The sequence below is a fragment of the Balaenoptera acutorostrata genome, chromosome 15, assembly GCF_949987535.1.
Source record: "Balaenoptera acutorostrata chromosome 15, mBalAcu1.1, whole genome shotgun sequence".
Classification (NCBI taxonomy): domain Eukaryota; kingdom Metazoa; phylum Chordata; class Mammalia; order Artiodactyla; family Balaenopteridae; genus Balaenoptera; species Balaenoptera acutorostrata.
The window spans coordinates 4,876,949-4,890,468 of NC_080078.1; the positions used below are offsets into that span (position 1 = coordinate 4,876,949).

At 45.5% G+C, this 13,520-nt stretch overlaps 1 protein-coding gene across 1 annotated transcript in view; it reads left to right on the top strand.

Moving 5' to 3' along the window:
* Positions 1-577: 577 nt before the first annotated feature.
* The window catches only part of CYTH3 (cytohesin 3), a 92,324-nt gene continuing 79,381 nt past the window's right edge, over positions 578-13,520 (top strand). Inside the window, exon 1 of the mRNA XM_057529113.1 lies at positions 578-771. Coding sequence (XP_057385096.1) covers positions 729-771 — 43 coding nt within the window. The 5' untranslated portion in view covers positions 578-728. The remainder of the gene's footprint in view (positions 772-13,520) is intronic.

The window sequence follows — 13,520 nt, forward strand, 5'->3', positions numbered from 1 at the left end:
GGCAGCTTTCCAAGGGAGCCGGGAGAGAAAGCGCAGGAGCAACTGGGGCCGGACGGGCCAACCCTACAAATCCCTCTGAGGGTGGGCCCCAGGTGTGCCGGCTGGGGATTCGGTTCCAACCTCGTGATAACGTTTATTTACAAGCTTTACACTTTGTTGAAGTGCACTCATCTCCAGAAAAGGAGAGGCTCCATTCTACACCAAAAAGCGGGAAGGCTGGAATTACTCTAAAATTTCTCGGGCCGAAGGGCGAAGGTTTGACTTTTAAATACGTTTCTTGATCTTTTTTCCCTGGGTGCACGTGCGAGGAGGACCTCCCGCCGCCGGGTTTTGTAGACTGGGCATTCGCCTGCCCCGGACCCCACGTCCGTCCCAAGGCTGCTCGGAGGCGGGGGGGGGGGCCGGGTGTGCAAGCCCGCGTCGCCCCCGGAGGGTCCCCTCTCACCCTCGCGGGGCCCCGGGCGGGGCCGAGCGCGTTCACGAGGGGTCCGGGCGGGTTCCCGCGGGCGGGGCCGCGCGGCCTCGGGCCCCGCCCACCGCAGCCGGGGGCGGGGCCTGCGCGCCACGTGACGGCGGCGCCGAGCGGCGAGCGCCCCGCCCCGCGGGAGGAGGCCCGGGCAGCGACCCGGTCCGCGCGCTGCTGGAGCTGCACGGCCGCCCGCGCGCTCCGCACCCGTGGCCCTTCGCCCGCCGGCCCCGGGCTCGCCGGCTGCGGGAGCGGCCTCAAGATGGACGAAGACGGCGGCGGCGGCGGCGGCGAGGGCGGCGGCGGTAAGTGTCGGAGGTGTGGCCGGCGCGGCTGGCGGCCTGGGGCGGGGGTCGCGGACGCGCCGGACCGGAGCGGGGACGGCCGGTGCCGGGTCGGGGGTCGGTGGTCCGGGTCCGCCTGAGAAGACCGGGTCTGGGCAGCACCGGTGCCGGCTGGCGACCGCCGAGGCCCGCGGCGCGCGCCGGGCCCGGGGCCCGAGGAGGGGGTCCGGGGGCCCCGAGGCGGAGCCCGGGCGAGGGTCCGGGACGAGGCCGGGGCTGCCCGCCGGCCGGGCCCTCCCGGAGGCTCGGTTTGGGGTTTGGGGGTCGCTCTCCCCAGGCGGGGGACCTTGGGGGCGGCCTTCTCCGCCTCTGGTCGCCAAGGGCGTCCACGCCCTCCGGAGCCCAACCACCGGTGACGACCTTCCCCGCGTCTTCTCTCAGGTGGTGGGAAGCGGGGAGTCCACGGGAAACCGGGAGGGCAAAGTTTTGAATTGGGGATCCTCCGGGTCCAAGAAGGGTGGCTGGGGGGAGAGGGTTGAACGTCGTGACAGTTTTCTTGGCTTTAGGTCAGAAGTGGTCAGTGGGATCGTTAAATGAGGAGGGGGCAGCTAGAGCGCATGCATTTTATGAAATAGGGGAACGTTACGGAGTGAGCCAAAAATAAATAAATTTTTAAAAAGTCAGAGGAGCCGAGGGGTCGGAGTCAGGAGCTGCAGCCCGCCCGGAGGTGAGACCAGAAAACCAAGCTGTCCGTCTGACGCTCGGTCACCTCTTGCTAGAAGATTCGCGTTTGTTGTAAATTATTTAGTGGAATACAGATTACTGTTGTGTCATGATGCGAATTACGCCTTTAAAAGCGAATAACGTGTCTGTGTAGTGTCTGTGGATGGAGTGGGTCGTTGGCTTGGGAAGCAAAGGGTTAATACCCCTGTTTTACAGGAACACCCAAAGTTAAGGATCTCTCTCTGTTTTTGCTAAAGATCTCCTTTATGCTGACAGACGGAATCATCAGAATCCCTTGTAATAAGGGAGCATTTTGGAAAAAAAAATCTTAATTACAGGCTGCGGAGCAGCTGCCTGTAAGAATCAGCAGTGTTGCACGCTTCAGGATGAAGTGGTTAATCAAGGTGCCTTCTAGCATTTAAGTGCTGCTCCGGGGGAAATGTTTGCGCCCCAAGAAGCGGTGGGGCTGGGATGGGGGGAAGTTGGCCCGAATCCTGGCATTTGTCGAGTTCAGTTCTCATAGTTGGAGCTAGGGGTAGCACTGTGGCACCGAGTGGGTGTGTTGTTTATGATGGAAAGTTGTGTGGAAAGGAGGAGCCCAGGTGCACACTCTCCTCCAGCCAGGCTGCTGTCTGAAGAACATAAGTGATGGATTCTCCGTGGACGCGGTGTTTCCTGCCTGTCACAATTGGGGTAACGGCACCGGCAGACAAGTGTCTCCTTTTTAGAAAACAAACAACTGTAATATTTAAACGTTTGACATTTGAGTCCAGGCAGCTGGCTGGCTTGGCGATTTCATTTGAAGGAGTTTTGGACTCTTGTCAGTTAAGGAATGTAGAAAACTTGAAGGTAAAAGCAGGTATAAAGATGAAAAAAGGAAGCCAGTATAGATCTTGAATACTATAGCGAAGGATAGTATTACCTCTCCAAAGTATCAAGACTTTCTTTGGGCTAATATAGCTCTTCTGGGAATACAATCCTGAGATTTAAAAAAAAAAAAAAAAAAAAAAATCTCATGCACAGGAGCTGTGCATTAACGCTATTTATAATAGAAAATTGGAAACGACAGTGCCTAATAGGAGACTGGTGAGGTAAATTATGGGGAGTTTACTGGATGAAGTATTTTACAACCATTAAAAATAAGCAGTTTTATATATTATGGTCTAAACAATGTGAAAACTGCTGATATTATGGATGTTTTATTTTCTCGGTTTTTATATTTTCCAAGTTTCTGGAATGATATATATTACTTTCAAATTTGGAAAAAAAAAACTTAAAAAATTTACCCTAATAAGACAATTGATAAAGTTTGAATAGGCAATAGATCAGATAATAGTATTGTATCAGTATTAAATTTCTGGGTTTTGATAATAAAAATAGAGAAAATATTCCTTTTCTTAGGAAATACACACTGAATTATTAAGGTATAAAGAAGTACAGGGCCTCAACTTACTGTCAAATGGTTCAGAAAAAAAAGTTTACACACACATGAAAAAATAGAGGGAGACAGAAGGATAAGCATATGGGGCAAAATGTAAATACTTGGTGTATCTGGGTCAAGGGTATATTGGTGTTTCTTGTACAATTCTTGGAACTTTTCTGAATGTTTGAAATTATATGAAATCATCTCTTCAAAAAAAAAATTACCCTGCAGTGGGAAAAAGGGTATGATTGTTTTTAAAGTATCATTTAATTCACTTCACTGGAACAGTCAACAGTGAACAGATATTTATTATCTACTAAAATGTCCCTGCCTCATTAAGCTTTATTGATATGGTTTATTAAATTCTTTCTTCCTTGCCTTATGGAAGACACTTTAAAATATGTTTGGCATTTTTAGAGTAAGTGTGTTTTTGAATAGATGGAAATCTTAGAGTTTTGAAGGAAGAGTCTTGTATACATATATAGTGCTTGTCATATAAATTTGGTGTGCTTATATTTAACTCTTGATTGATGGAGGTTTTGAAGTTAACATACCTCTTTATGGTTCATTAGTTTTTATCACCATTTAGATTTCTAAAAATGCTTTGCTTTAAAATTCATGTTTTTAAAAATAAAGTTCAGCCCTTTGAAAGAGAATAGTTTCGCTTGCCAGTCATTTGCAAAACATAACTTTTTTGGGTATATTTTTAGAGTGTAGTACAGAACTCTGAACTGTATATGGGGAAGTCAGTTTCAGCTTGTTTACCAGAGAGGGTAAATAATCTATTCAAACAGTAGTTATGCCAGGGGCAAAAGAATTAAAGTATCTTTTTTGCTAATGTGTTGGTCTGGTTAGAAGACTTCAAAAAATGATTCCTGCTTGCTGTTTTGATACTTTTAAGTTTTTGTCCGGGGTATTACTGTTTGTTCTTTAACTGCAGGATTAGGAGAGGGGGTAGTGGTAGGAATGGGTGGAAGGCAGTTCTAAGCAGGAACACCTGGGGGGCACTAGATTACAAGAACACGCTGTTATTTATAATGTGTGCTGAGTGTAGTTAAGGTATCTTTCATTCCTTTGGGGCCTTGTTGCCTTTCAGTTTTTCTAGAACAGTTCTTGAGATATGTCTCTACTTGGAAGGTGACTGGCTAGTTTGGCTCATTGCCACCATCCTAATGCTCAGTTTGGGGGTCTGTGTGACTGAACTTCCTGAATGGACCATCTGTGGCAGATGAGGTGAATAACTTTACTGATTTCCCCTCCCTCCTGCACCCCTCTCCCCTCCTTACCCCAATCAGCGTAGATGAGACGTAAGTCTGTGCTTCACCTGAAAAGCTGCTCCACCTCACCCAATAAAGTTAATATAAATTAAGGCCGGGCTGAGATCCCAGATCTTGCCTGTCAGGCCAGCGATAACCCCTACACTTGAAACCATCTGTGGGCGATAGGAGTGTAAATTAGTTACCATTCTTAAGGAGGCTATGCCAGCCTGTGTTTGGTTGGCTTGGATCCATTGCTTGCCCTTTGCCTGCAGAGGGACATTTCCCAGAGCCTGGGTCGGCTGGCTCGGGGCTAGGGGTGGCCAGTGGGAGCCGCTGGTGGGTGATTGGATGGCAGGAGGAAGGGAGAGGCCAGGTTATCGTCTCTGCTCGCATTCTGCCTTCAGCCGTGTGTCTGGCGGTTGGTCTCCTTTTGGCTCCAGCTCCTGCCCGTTGACCGAGCCCCTGAGCTTTGGAAGGACCTCCTCCCTGTGACCCTCCAGTTTAGAGGTGGTAGCAACTTGTTCCTCTTGCTAATCTCTGCATTGTCTTACCATTTCCTGTATGATTCTCAGCTTTTCTATTGTATGTGTAACCAATTCCTTGTTTTCAATTCCCTCTACTTCAACTCCTTGAGGGCCTTCTCTTTCTCTGGTTGGACCCCCGATAGATACAGGTGCCCTGGGCAGCAGCTTTTAAAATTACAAGTATGTACATCCTTGGGCGCAGCAATACCAGTTCTAGGAATTTAACGTGTAGGTATATTTTTACATGCGTGAGATACCGTAGGTACACGATTATTCACTGCCTTGTTTGTAATAGTAAAAGATGGCAAATAACCCGAGTGTTCACTGCACGCTATGTACCCAGATGGCGATTGAAGTCGTGAGGCTGTATAAAGGAATGAGGAGGCTCCTTATGAACTAATAGGCAGAGGTTTCCAAAATATTTTACTAAGTTGCAGAAGCAAAGTGTAGGCAAATGTGCACTGTTTGTTACCATTTCTGTTAAATAGAAATAAAGGAAGTGGTTGCATATGCATGAAAATTCTCAGGAAGGCTAAGCAAGGAACTAATAACAATGGTTACCTGTTGGGGAGGGTGTTGGGAACCAACCAGATGGGGAATGTCACTGCCCGGGAAACTTCGCTCTATGCCTTTTTGTATTTTGCAATTCAGAAAAGCTTGTCCATCTCCACTGTTTCCCAAACTGGAAACCAGTTTCACAGAAAAATAGTATGCTAGTAAGAAAACACCCTTTTTGAGAGAATTTTAAAAATTGAATTATAGTTGATTTACAATGTTATGTTAGTTTTAGGTGTACAACAAAGTGATTCGATATGTTTGGAGTTTTTGTATATTAAAATCAATGTAACATGTAGAAAGTTATAAAATTACTTATTTTTTCAGTCTGCATAGGAAATTAACTGCTTTCTTTGGAATGTTTAAAAAGTGACATGATAGGTGCTTTTAGGGTATGCTTAGAGTGTATTGTTTTCTAGAACATTTATTTATTCAACAAATATTGATAGCATCCCGACCAAATGCCAGGTCCTGTGCTTGGCGGAAGGGTGAATACAGTGAATAAAGCAGATGAATTTCCTGCGTTCCTGGAGCTTTTGTTTAGACGGGAGACTGAAGAAAAATGTAAACAGATGTATAAAGTCATTGCAAATTATGCTGATGTGTGAAAGGAAATCAACAAGGGGTTGAGGGGAGAGTTGGGGGCCCGTGGTGGGAGGAGTAGGTAGGGCCCGTAGCCAGGGGAGGCCTCTTGGAGGGAAAACTCTTTCAGGTGTGACCTAAAGGGGTTGAGGACCAGGCAGAGGCTGGGCCCGGGGCTTGGGGAAGCAGAGCGCCTCCAGAGGGCTGAAAGCTGCTGTGTGTGGTCTGAGCCGGCAGTGAACTGGGATGCTTCAGGCAGTTTGAGTAGGTAAGGAATTTACATTTTATTCTAAGTGCGTGAAGCCAATGAAGGGTTTTAAACTAGGGGATGACATTTGATTTATGTTTAAGTAATTGTAGCTAATATTTACACAATGGTCTCTGTGTCCAGTTCTGCCCCGCCTGCTTTACAGATCTTAACCTATTTACTTTTCGCAATAACCCTGTTAGGTACTTAACATGAGCACCATTTACGGATGACAGTGGACAACGGAGGCACAGGGAAGCCAAGTAACTTACAGCTAGTAAGTGGTGGAGCCGAGCTTTGAACCCAGGCGTCCTGGCTTCAGAGGCCACGTTCTTAAGCATTGGACACCCTGCCTTGTAAGAAGAGTGTCCTCGGCTACCGAGTGGGGAACAGAGCGGAGGAGGGGAAGAGAGGACGTGGGGATAGGCGCCAGTGAGGAGGGGTTCGGGTGGGAGTTACAAGGGCGAGGTGGATTGCGGGGCGGGGGGGGGGGGGGCGGCAAAAGTGAAGGGAAAGATCGGCGTAGGACAAACCTATATAAAAACTCACGGAAAAGTACAGAAAGCAATGAAACAACACGTTCCCATTACTCAGAATCCATGTAGTAGCTGTTAATGTTCTGTCCCATCGTTTAAGGTCTTTACAAAAAGTAATTAAAGCATCTCAGGTAAGTGTCTCCATCCTAGCACCTGGCCGCATCGTTCTTCCCATTGCTCGGGCCCAGATTTTGGTGCGGTCTTGCACTTGCTTTGCCTTAGCCGTCCAGCATTCTCGTTGCCGCTGCCCTTGTGCACACAGCAGCCAGAGCAGTCTCTCTAAAGCAGAGGTCGTGTCACTCCTCTCCAAGTCGGCAGCGTCCTTGGCGTCCCTGCTGCCTGCAGTGTCGCGTCCCTGTGCTCTAGGCCAGGGGCCTACGCGCTTTTCCTGTAAGAAGGCCCGACAGCAGGTGTTCTCAGCGGTGTGGGCCACACTTGGGCTCTCACAAACCCTTCTTCTTGATAACCCTTTAAAAACATAAAAAAACGTTCTCACCTTGGGGCTGTCCTTGCCCCTGCTCTAGTCCCCTGTGGTCTCTGATATTTTCCCCCACTTTTGTCACCACGCTGGTCTCCTTGCTGTTCCGTGAACTTGCCAAGCGCTGCCCACGGTGGTTTCCCCTTAGGTATCTGCGTACGTGCTTGCTTGCTCCCTTCAGGTTTCTGCTCGCACGTCTCCCTACCACAGAGGCCTTCCTCCCCCAGCCTGTCTCAAGTAGCACCCCACTGTCCCCTTTCCCAGCCTCATTTTTCCTCTTGGCTCCTAGCACTCCTCACCTGCTACATACCTGTTCATCGATCGTCTCTTCTCTCTTAGAACGTAAGTTCTGTGAAAGAAGGAATAGCATCTGCTTTTAACCACTGCTGTGTCTCCAAGACCTGAGACCTGGTGTGGAATAGGCCTTCAGTAAATACTTGTTAATAAGTACTGAGTAAAGTGGAGCTCGCTCCTGTCGAGCAGTTCTGGTCCTGTTCCCCTTCCTTTCTTTTGTATTTCCTAAAGGCAACCATGAGGAATGTGATGTGGGCCCTCTGGAATAGTTTTCGTACTGGAATATGTATGTGTGTGTGTCTGTAAGCAATATATGGATCTCTTTTTGGTTTGTTTAAAAAATTATCAAAAAATGGCATCATACTGTGTGTAATGTTCTGCAGCTTGTGTTGGAGGTTATCCATATTATTATGTAGAGACCCTGTTTGTTTCTTTTAACTGCCATAACGTTTTATTTTTCTTGTCCTGCCTTGGACCCTTATGTTGATTTTACATTGTTGCAAAGAATACCAAGGCTCCTCTCCTTTTACAAACTGTGAAAGTTTCTCTTGAGTATCTCTCTAGAATCACAGTTGTGGCTTATAGGTGTGCTTTCTGTTTCGCCAGATGCTGGCAGGTTGCTTTCTCACTAGGTGTATTATCAGCATCGTAATCAGCTCTTGGCATTTGTCAGACTTTTAAGTATTTGCCTATCTCCTGGGTAAGAAATGATGTACTGTTATAATTTGCATTGCTTTGCTAGATGTATTTTGGAGGATCAAATGGGCATACTGACAGCTGGGAGGTTAAAGGCGAAGGAACTGCAGGAAATCAGAGATGACTCCTAGGTTTCTGGCCCACGTGACTGTGGGTGGTGCTGCTTCAGGAGAAGGGGAGTCTTGAGAGAAAACCATTTGGAGGGGGCTCATTTGTTTTTTGTTGAAGATGTCATTATTTTGTCCTCACTTTTGAAGGACATTTTCCCTGGGTGTACAGTTGTAGGTGAGCAGGTTAATTACTTGCAGTGCTTTGATGTGTCAAGTCATTGCCTTCTGGCTTCCATTGCTTCTGTTGAGAAATCAGCTGTATCAGTCTTGTTCTATTGAAGATAGTGTGTCTTTCTCCTCCCCTTTGGCTGCTTTTAAGATTTTTCTCGGGACTTCCCTGGTGGTCCAGTGGTTAAGACTTCTCCTCCCAATGCAGGGGGTGCGAGTTCGATCCCTGGTTGTGGAGCTAAGATCCCACATGCCTCGCGGCCAAAAAACTAAAACATAAAACAGAAGCAGTATTGTAACAAATTCAATAAAGACTTTAAAAATGGACCACATCTCACACACACACACACACACACACACACACAAACCTTTAAAAAAAAAAAAAAGATTTTTCTCTTTGCCTTTGGTTTTTAGCTGTGTTATTGTAAAGTGTCCAGACGTGGTTTTCTTTGAATTTATTCTTATTGGGATTGGTGGTTCTTCTTCTTGTTGGTAGTGCTGTGACAAGACTTAATCTTAAGTTAGATTTGGAGAAGTCTTGGCCACTATCTCTACATTTACTACTTTTGCTGCATTTCCTGTCTCTTCTCCTCTGGGACACTAATTACCTTTTCATTGTGTCCTGTATATCTCTTTGACTTTTCTTCTATTCTCATCCTTTTGATCTCTCCATGCTTCACTCTGTATATTTTCTCCTGATCTTCATTCCAGTGCATCAATCCTTTCTTCATGTCTGTCTAATCTGCTTTTAAACCCATCTGTTGAGTTCTTAATTTCAGTTATTGCCTTTTTCAGTGTTCTTGATTCTTTTATTAGATTCCAATTTTCTGTTAAAATTTTTTGTCTTGTCCAGTGAATTTCTTTATTAGTTATTGGTGTCTGATAACGTCAATATTTGGACATCCTGTGAATATATTCTGTTGTCTATTATACCCTTGGTTTTCAGTCTGTGATCTTGATTCTAGATTGCCTGTTAAGCTTTAGTTAAATTCTAGACGATGTGCACGAAAAACTGTAGAGGTAGTTTGAGACTATCTTCTTCAAGAGAGGCTTCTGGCAGGCAGTTAGGGTGGGGAAATAATCACTTTAACATTGTGAGGGTTGGTCTCTCTCTGGTTTACCCTTCTCCCAGGGTATAGCGCTTTGGTGGTCCCAGCTGAAAGCTCGGGGTGTTTACCAGGGCCTCTTCTACTTGGCAGCCCCTGAATTCTAATTTTGTCCCCCCAGTCCCATCAGACTGCTGGAGATTCTGTTGACCTCATATTCTATTCTCAACTACTTGTCTCTGCTTAGCTTCTTGGCCTTTGACCTTCTGCTGTGAATTGGCAAATGTCTCGAGGAGAAGAGTGGCTCAGATGATTGGGCTCACCTCTCTGCACCTTCTCTCTGGGATCCTGGCCTCCTAGGTCCTCACTGCATTGGTAGCTCTCTGATACCTTCAAACTGTTGTTTCTTATAATTTGCTCAGCTTTTTTAGTTGTTCTTGGCAGAAAGGTTGTCTGCAACAAGCTGGTCAGCTTTTACCGGAAACAGAATCTTAGGAATTCAGTTTTGGTGTTTAAAATCGGACTTTTTTGTGAGATGTCCTGGTAGAGATGGTAGGAAGATGCTTAGCTATGTGGTCTGCTGCTTAGAAGAATGGTCTGGATAGGAGATAAACATTGGGAAGATTTAAATTCTTCTAATTTATGGGAATGGGTGAGAGATCACTTAGGGGAGAGAGTTGAGAGAGAGGAGAAAAATCCCAGGACTGCAGACAACCCAGAAAAGGAGACCGAGAAAGGATAACCAGTGAGGTCGAGGAAACCTTGAAGGTTGTGTGGCATTGCAGGAGGGAGGAGCGCTTTAAGAAGAGGGAGTGTTCAGCTCGGCCGAATGCTCCCGAGAGATGGACTAAAATGAGGATGGACAAGTGTCTACAGGGTTTGGTGTCTTTAAAAAAAAGTTTGGTGAAAGGTGGGGAGCAGGCTAGACTGGCGAGGGCTAAGGCGTGAATGGGAGAGATTTTTCCTTGCTGAAGGAGAAGCCTGGGCCATGGCCCTTCCCTAGAAGTTTGCTGTGTGGCGAGAATAGAGGGAAAGCGTCGGGGGGTGGTGAGTGGCGGGGAACTTAGGGAGGGAAACGTGGGTTTGTTTTGCAACTAAGCGTTTCTCAAGTTAAGTCCTTCTGATAGAGGACCGACAGTAATTCATCAGGTGAGTTAGAATAGTAATGCCGTTTGCACGCTCACACTCTTAGTGTAAATAACTTTGGGAGAGAGAAATTATTTTTTAAAGGTTATTGGCATGTCCTTCGGGAAGCAGGTTTATCAATTTGTAGCGGAGGATTATTGAAACTTCTGAAGTGAAATGAAATGAAAAAATAGGTTTTACCAAAGGATCCTAAAAGCTGCATAAAGCATATTAAATATTTTGAATTTGTGGGAAAATAGTAAATCATTTAAATGAGAGTAGAAAATACATGACTCTCCATCCTGATATTGAAGTTAATCAAACATAAACTTTTTATAGTTAATGTCAGCTCCCCAGTCGACATGATAGAATAGACATATGAGAGATCCTGTAGTGTGTTATAACGTGACTGCAACAACTCAGCAAGCATTTATTTTGGGTAAATATCTTTCAGTATTCTGTAAATATTAGAAAAGACTCACCTGAGTCAATTTAGTTGGCTAAGAATATTTTGTGATTTACTTTGATAGAGCAGATTTACTCTTTTTTGCTGACTTAATGTCACCAGGACCACTGTGCAAATAGGGGAAAATAAGTTCCTGTCTTAAACTTGCAACAGGGCTATTTTTAATCACTGTACTCTTCTTTGGAACAACTTATTCCTGTAATTAATAAATAAAAATGGCAGTTTGCTATAAAACCAGACATTTTAATGATGATTGAAAAGTATTTCCCAATATCTAGCTAATTAGTGAATTTTTTTTTCGGTTTTCATCCAGATGTTTGGCAACATGTAGACCCAGCCTTACTGCAATTTTCTAATTCACTTTCATGGGAACATATAATATTCCTCGTTTATCTTGGACAGCAGAGTTTCCTTTTTCTTTGGACAGATACATATGAAACACATGCTCTTCGAGTGGAGTTTTGTGGTCCTCTGAGAATTCTCTGAAGGAGGAAATGGGTTGACCTATTTGGTTGCTATGAAGTAAAAACAATCTTGTTTTCATTTTTTTTTTCATGAACATCTGGGTTGCATTTATTTTACATTCTGGAGGTTCTTTAAAACCACAATTCGATAATACGAGGCTTCATTAAAACAGTCACTATTTAGCTATTTCTATAGTTAATTTAGTGCTAGGGTGGCTGATAGACTTTTTAAAATATTAAAAAAAGTTTCCCTTTCTATAAAATGTAACTTTTAAATAACAACCCTTGATTTTAAACCATAAAATGGGATCTAGATATTTTGGGGCGGCGGGGGAAGGGTCGCTCAGCTGGTTTATTTCTCTGTTGCCCGCTGCCGTGCAGGCTGGCCTTGTGGTAGGGCTGAATTCGAGTCTGTAGCAGGCCATCGTGCTCCCCATCACAAATCCATCCTCCCTTCCTTCCTTGCTTATTTAACAACCCTGATTTGTGCAGATAATCTGCCCATTGTGAAGGGACCTTATCACCACGAGGAAGTGAATCTTAAATGGTCTAAACCAGGTAAGGTAATCCCGTTTTCCTTATTGACTGTGTAAGCTAAATCTGGCCAATGAGCTGTGAAGGGCAGTTTGCAGGGGGACTTCTTGGAAGGGTATCTTCCTCCTTGGAAAAATACACAGGGAAGAAACAGTTCCTCTTCTTACGATGGCCTTTGTTGGGCCTGGGTGGGTAGCCAACTTACATTCACGATGTCCCTGAAGTCCGTCCAGTTCCAGGCCCCCATGCTGAGGATGATCTGCTGGACCCTTGGCGGAGTTGCTGGGCTTCACCCACTGGGGAGCCCCCCCCCCCCCCCGCGTCTCCACGTGTCCTGTCCTATGTGACTGTAAATACCTGTCTTGTTCCAGGGCTGAGGAGAAGTGGCTGGAACCAGGGGCTGCGGGGTTGTCTGATACTGGCTGGAGCGGTAGGCGGGTTTCATTCTCTTATTTATTAAGAATAAGGATCTCATCTTGGCCATTGAGGGCCAAGAGGAAACCTCTTCTCTCTGCCACACGTGTTCACTGGGTGTATATATTTATCCCGTTAAGAACTGAGCTAGGTTACACTTTCTTTTTGAGATGAACACTTTCTGCTACTTTGAATAAAGCAAAATATATTTTCACATGCTTGTAAATCCATTAACAGTTTCATTTCGCACATCCTTACGACTACATTTCTTTATTTTTTATCATTTTAAAAATTTATTTATTTATATATTTATTTTTGCTGCATTGGGTCTTCATTGCTGCACCTGGGGTTTCTCTAGTTGCGGTGAGCGGGGGCTACTCTTCGTTGCGGTGTGCGGGCTTCTCATTGCGGTGGGTTCTCGTGGAGCACGGGCTCTAGGCACACGGGCTTCAGTAGTTGCAGCACACAGGATCAGTAGTTACGGCACTTGGGCCCTAGCGCTCTCGGGCTTCAGTAGCTGTGGCACATGGGCTCAGTAGTTGTGGCTCGCGGGTTCTAGAGCGCAGGCTCAGTAGTTGTGGCTCACGGGCTTAGTTGCTCCACAGCATGTGGGATCTTCGCAGACCAGGGCTTGAACCCGTGTCCCCTGCGTTGGCAGTTGGATTCTTAACCACTGAGCCACCAGCGAGGTCCATGACTGCATTTATTTTAACACAGAAATATTTTTAAAAATGCAGTAGTCGGAAGTGGCAGGCATTGGCCATTTAATATTCTGTTAGAAGACAGGACTTCCTTTTAGCTCTTTCTGGAGAGGAAATAAAATGATCAAGCATGTCTTTTTCCAAGTTTCAGTAATTAGATTAAAATTTTTTTGAATTGAGACAGGCAAATGAATTCATTTTTGTTTGTATTAGAGTATGGGAAAATGGGAGGATTTCAGTGACTTTTAAATGTTTGGCCTGTTCACACGATGAGGCTGTATTTCCCGAGTGTGGGAGGACAAGTGACTGCAGACTTTGATTCAGTATGTGATGCCCTCATGAGAGCAAGAACCATCTTGAGGATAAAATGACGCCTTTCATTGCCTGTGTAACAAGAATCTTAATGCTAGATAATTGTTCTTCTG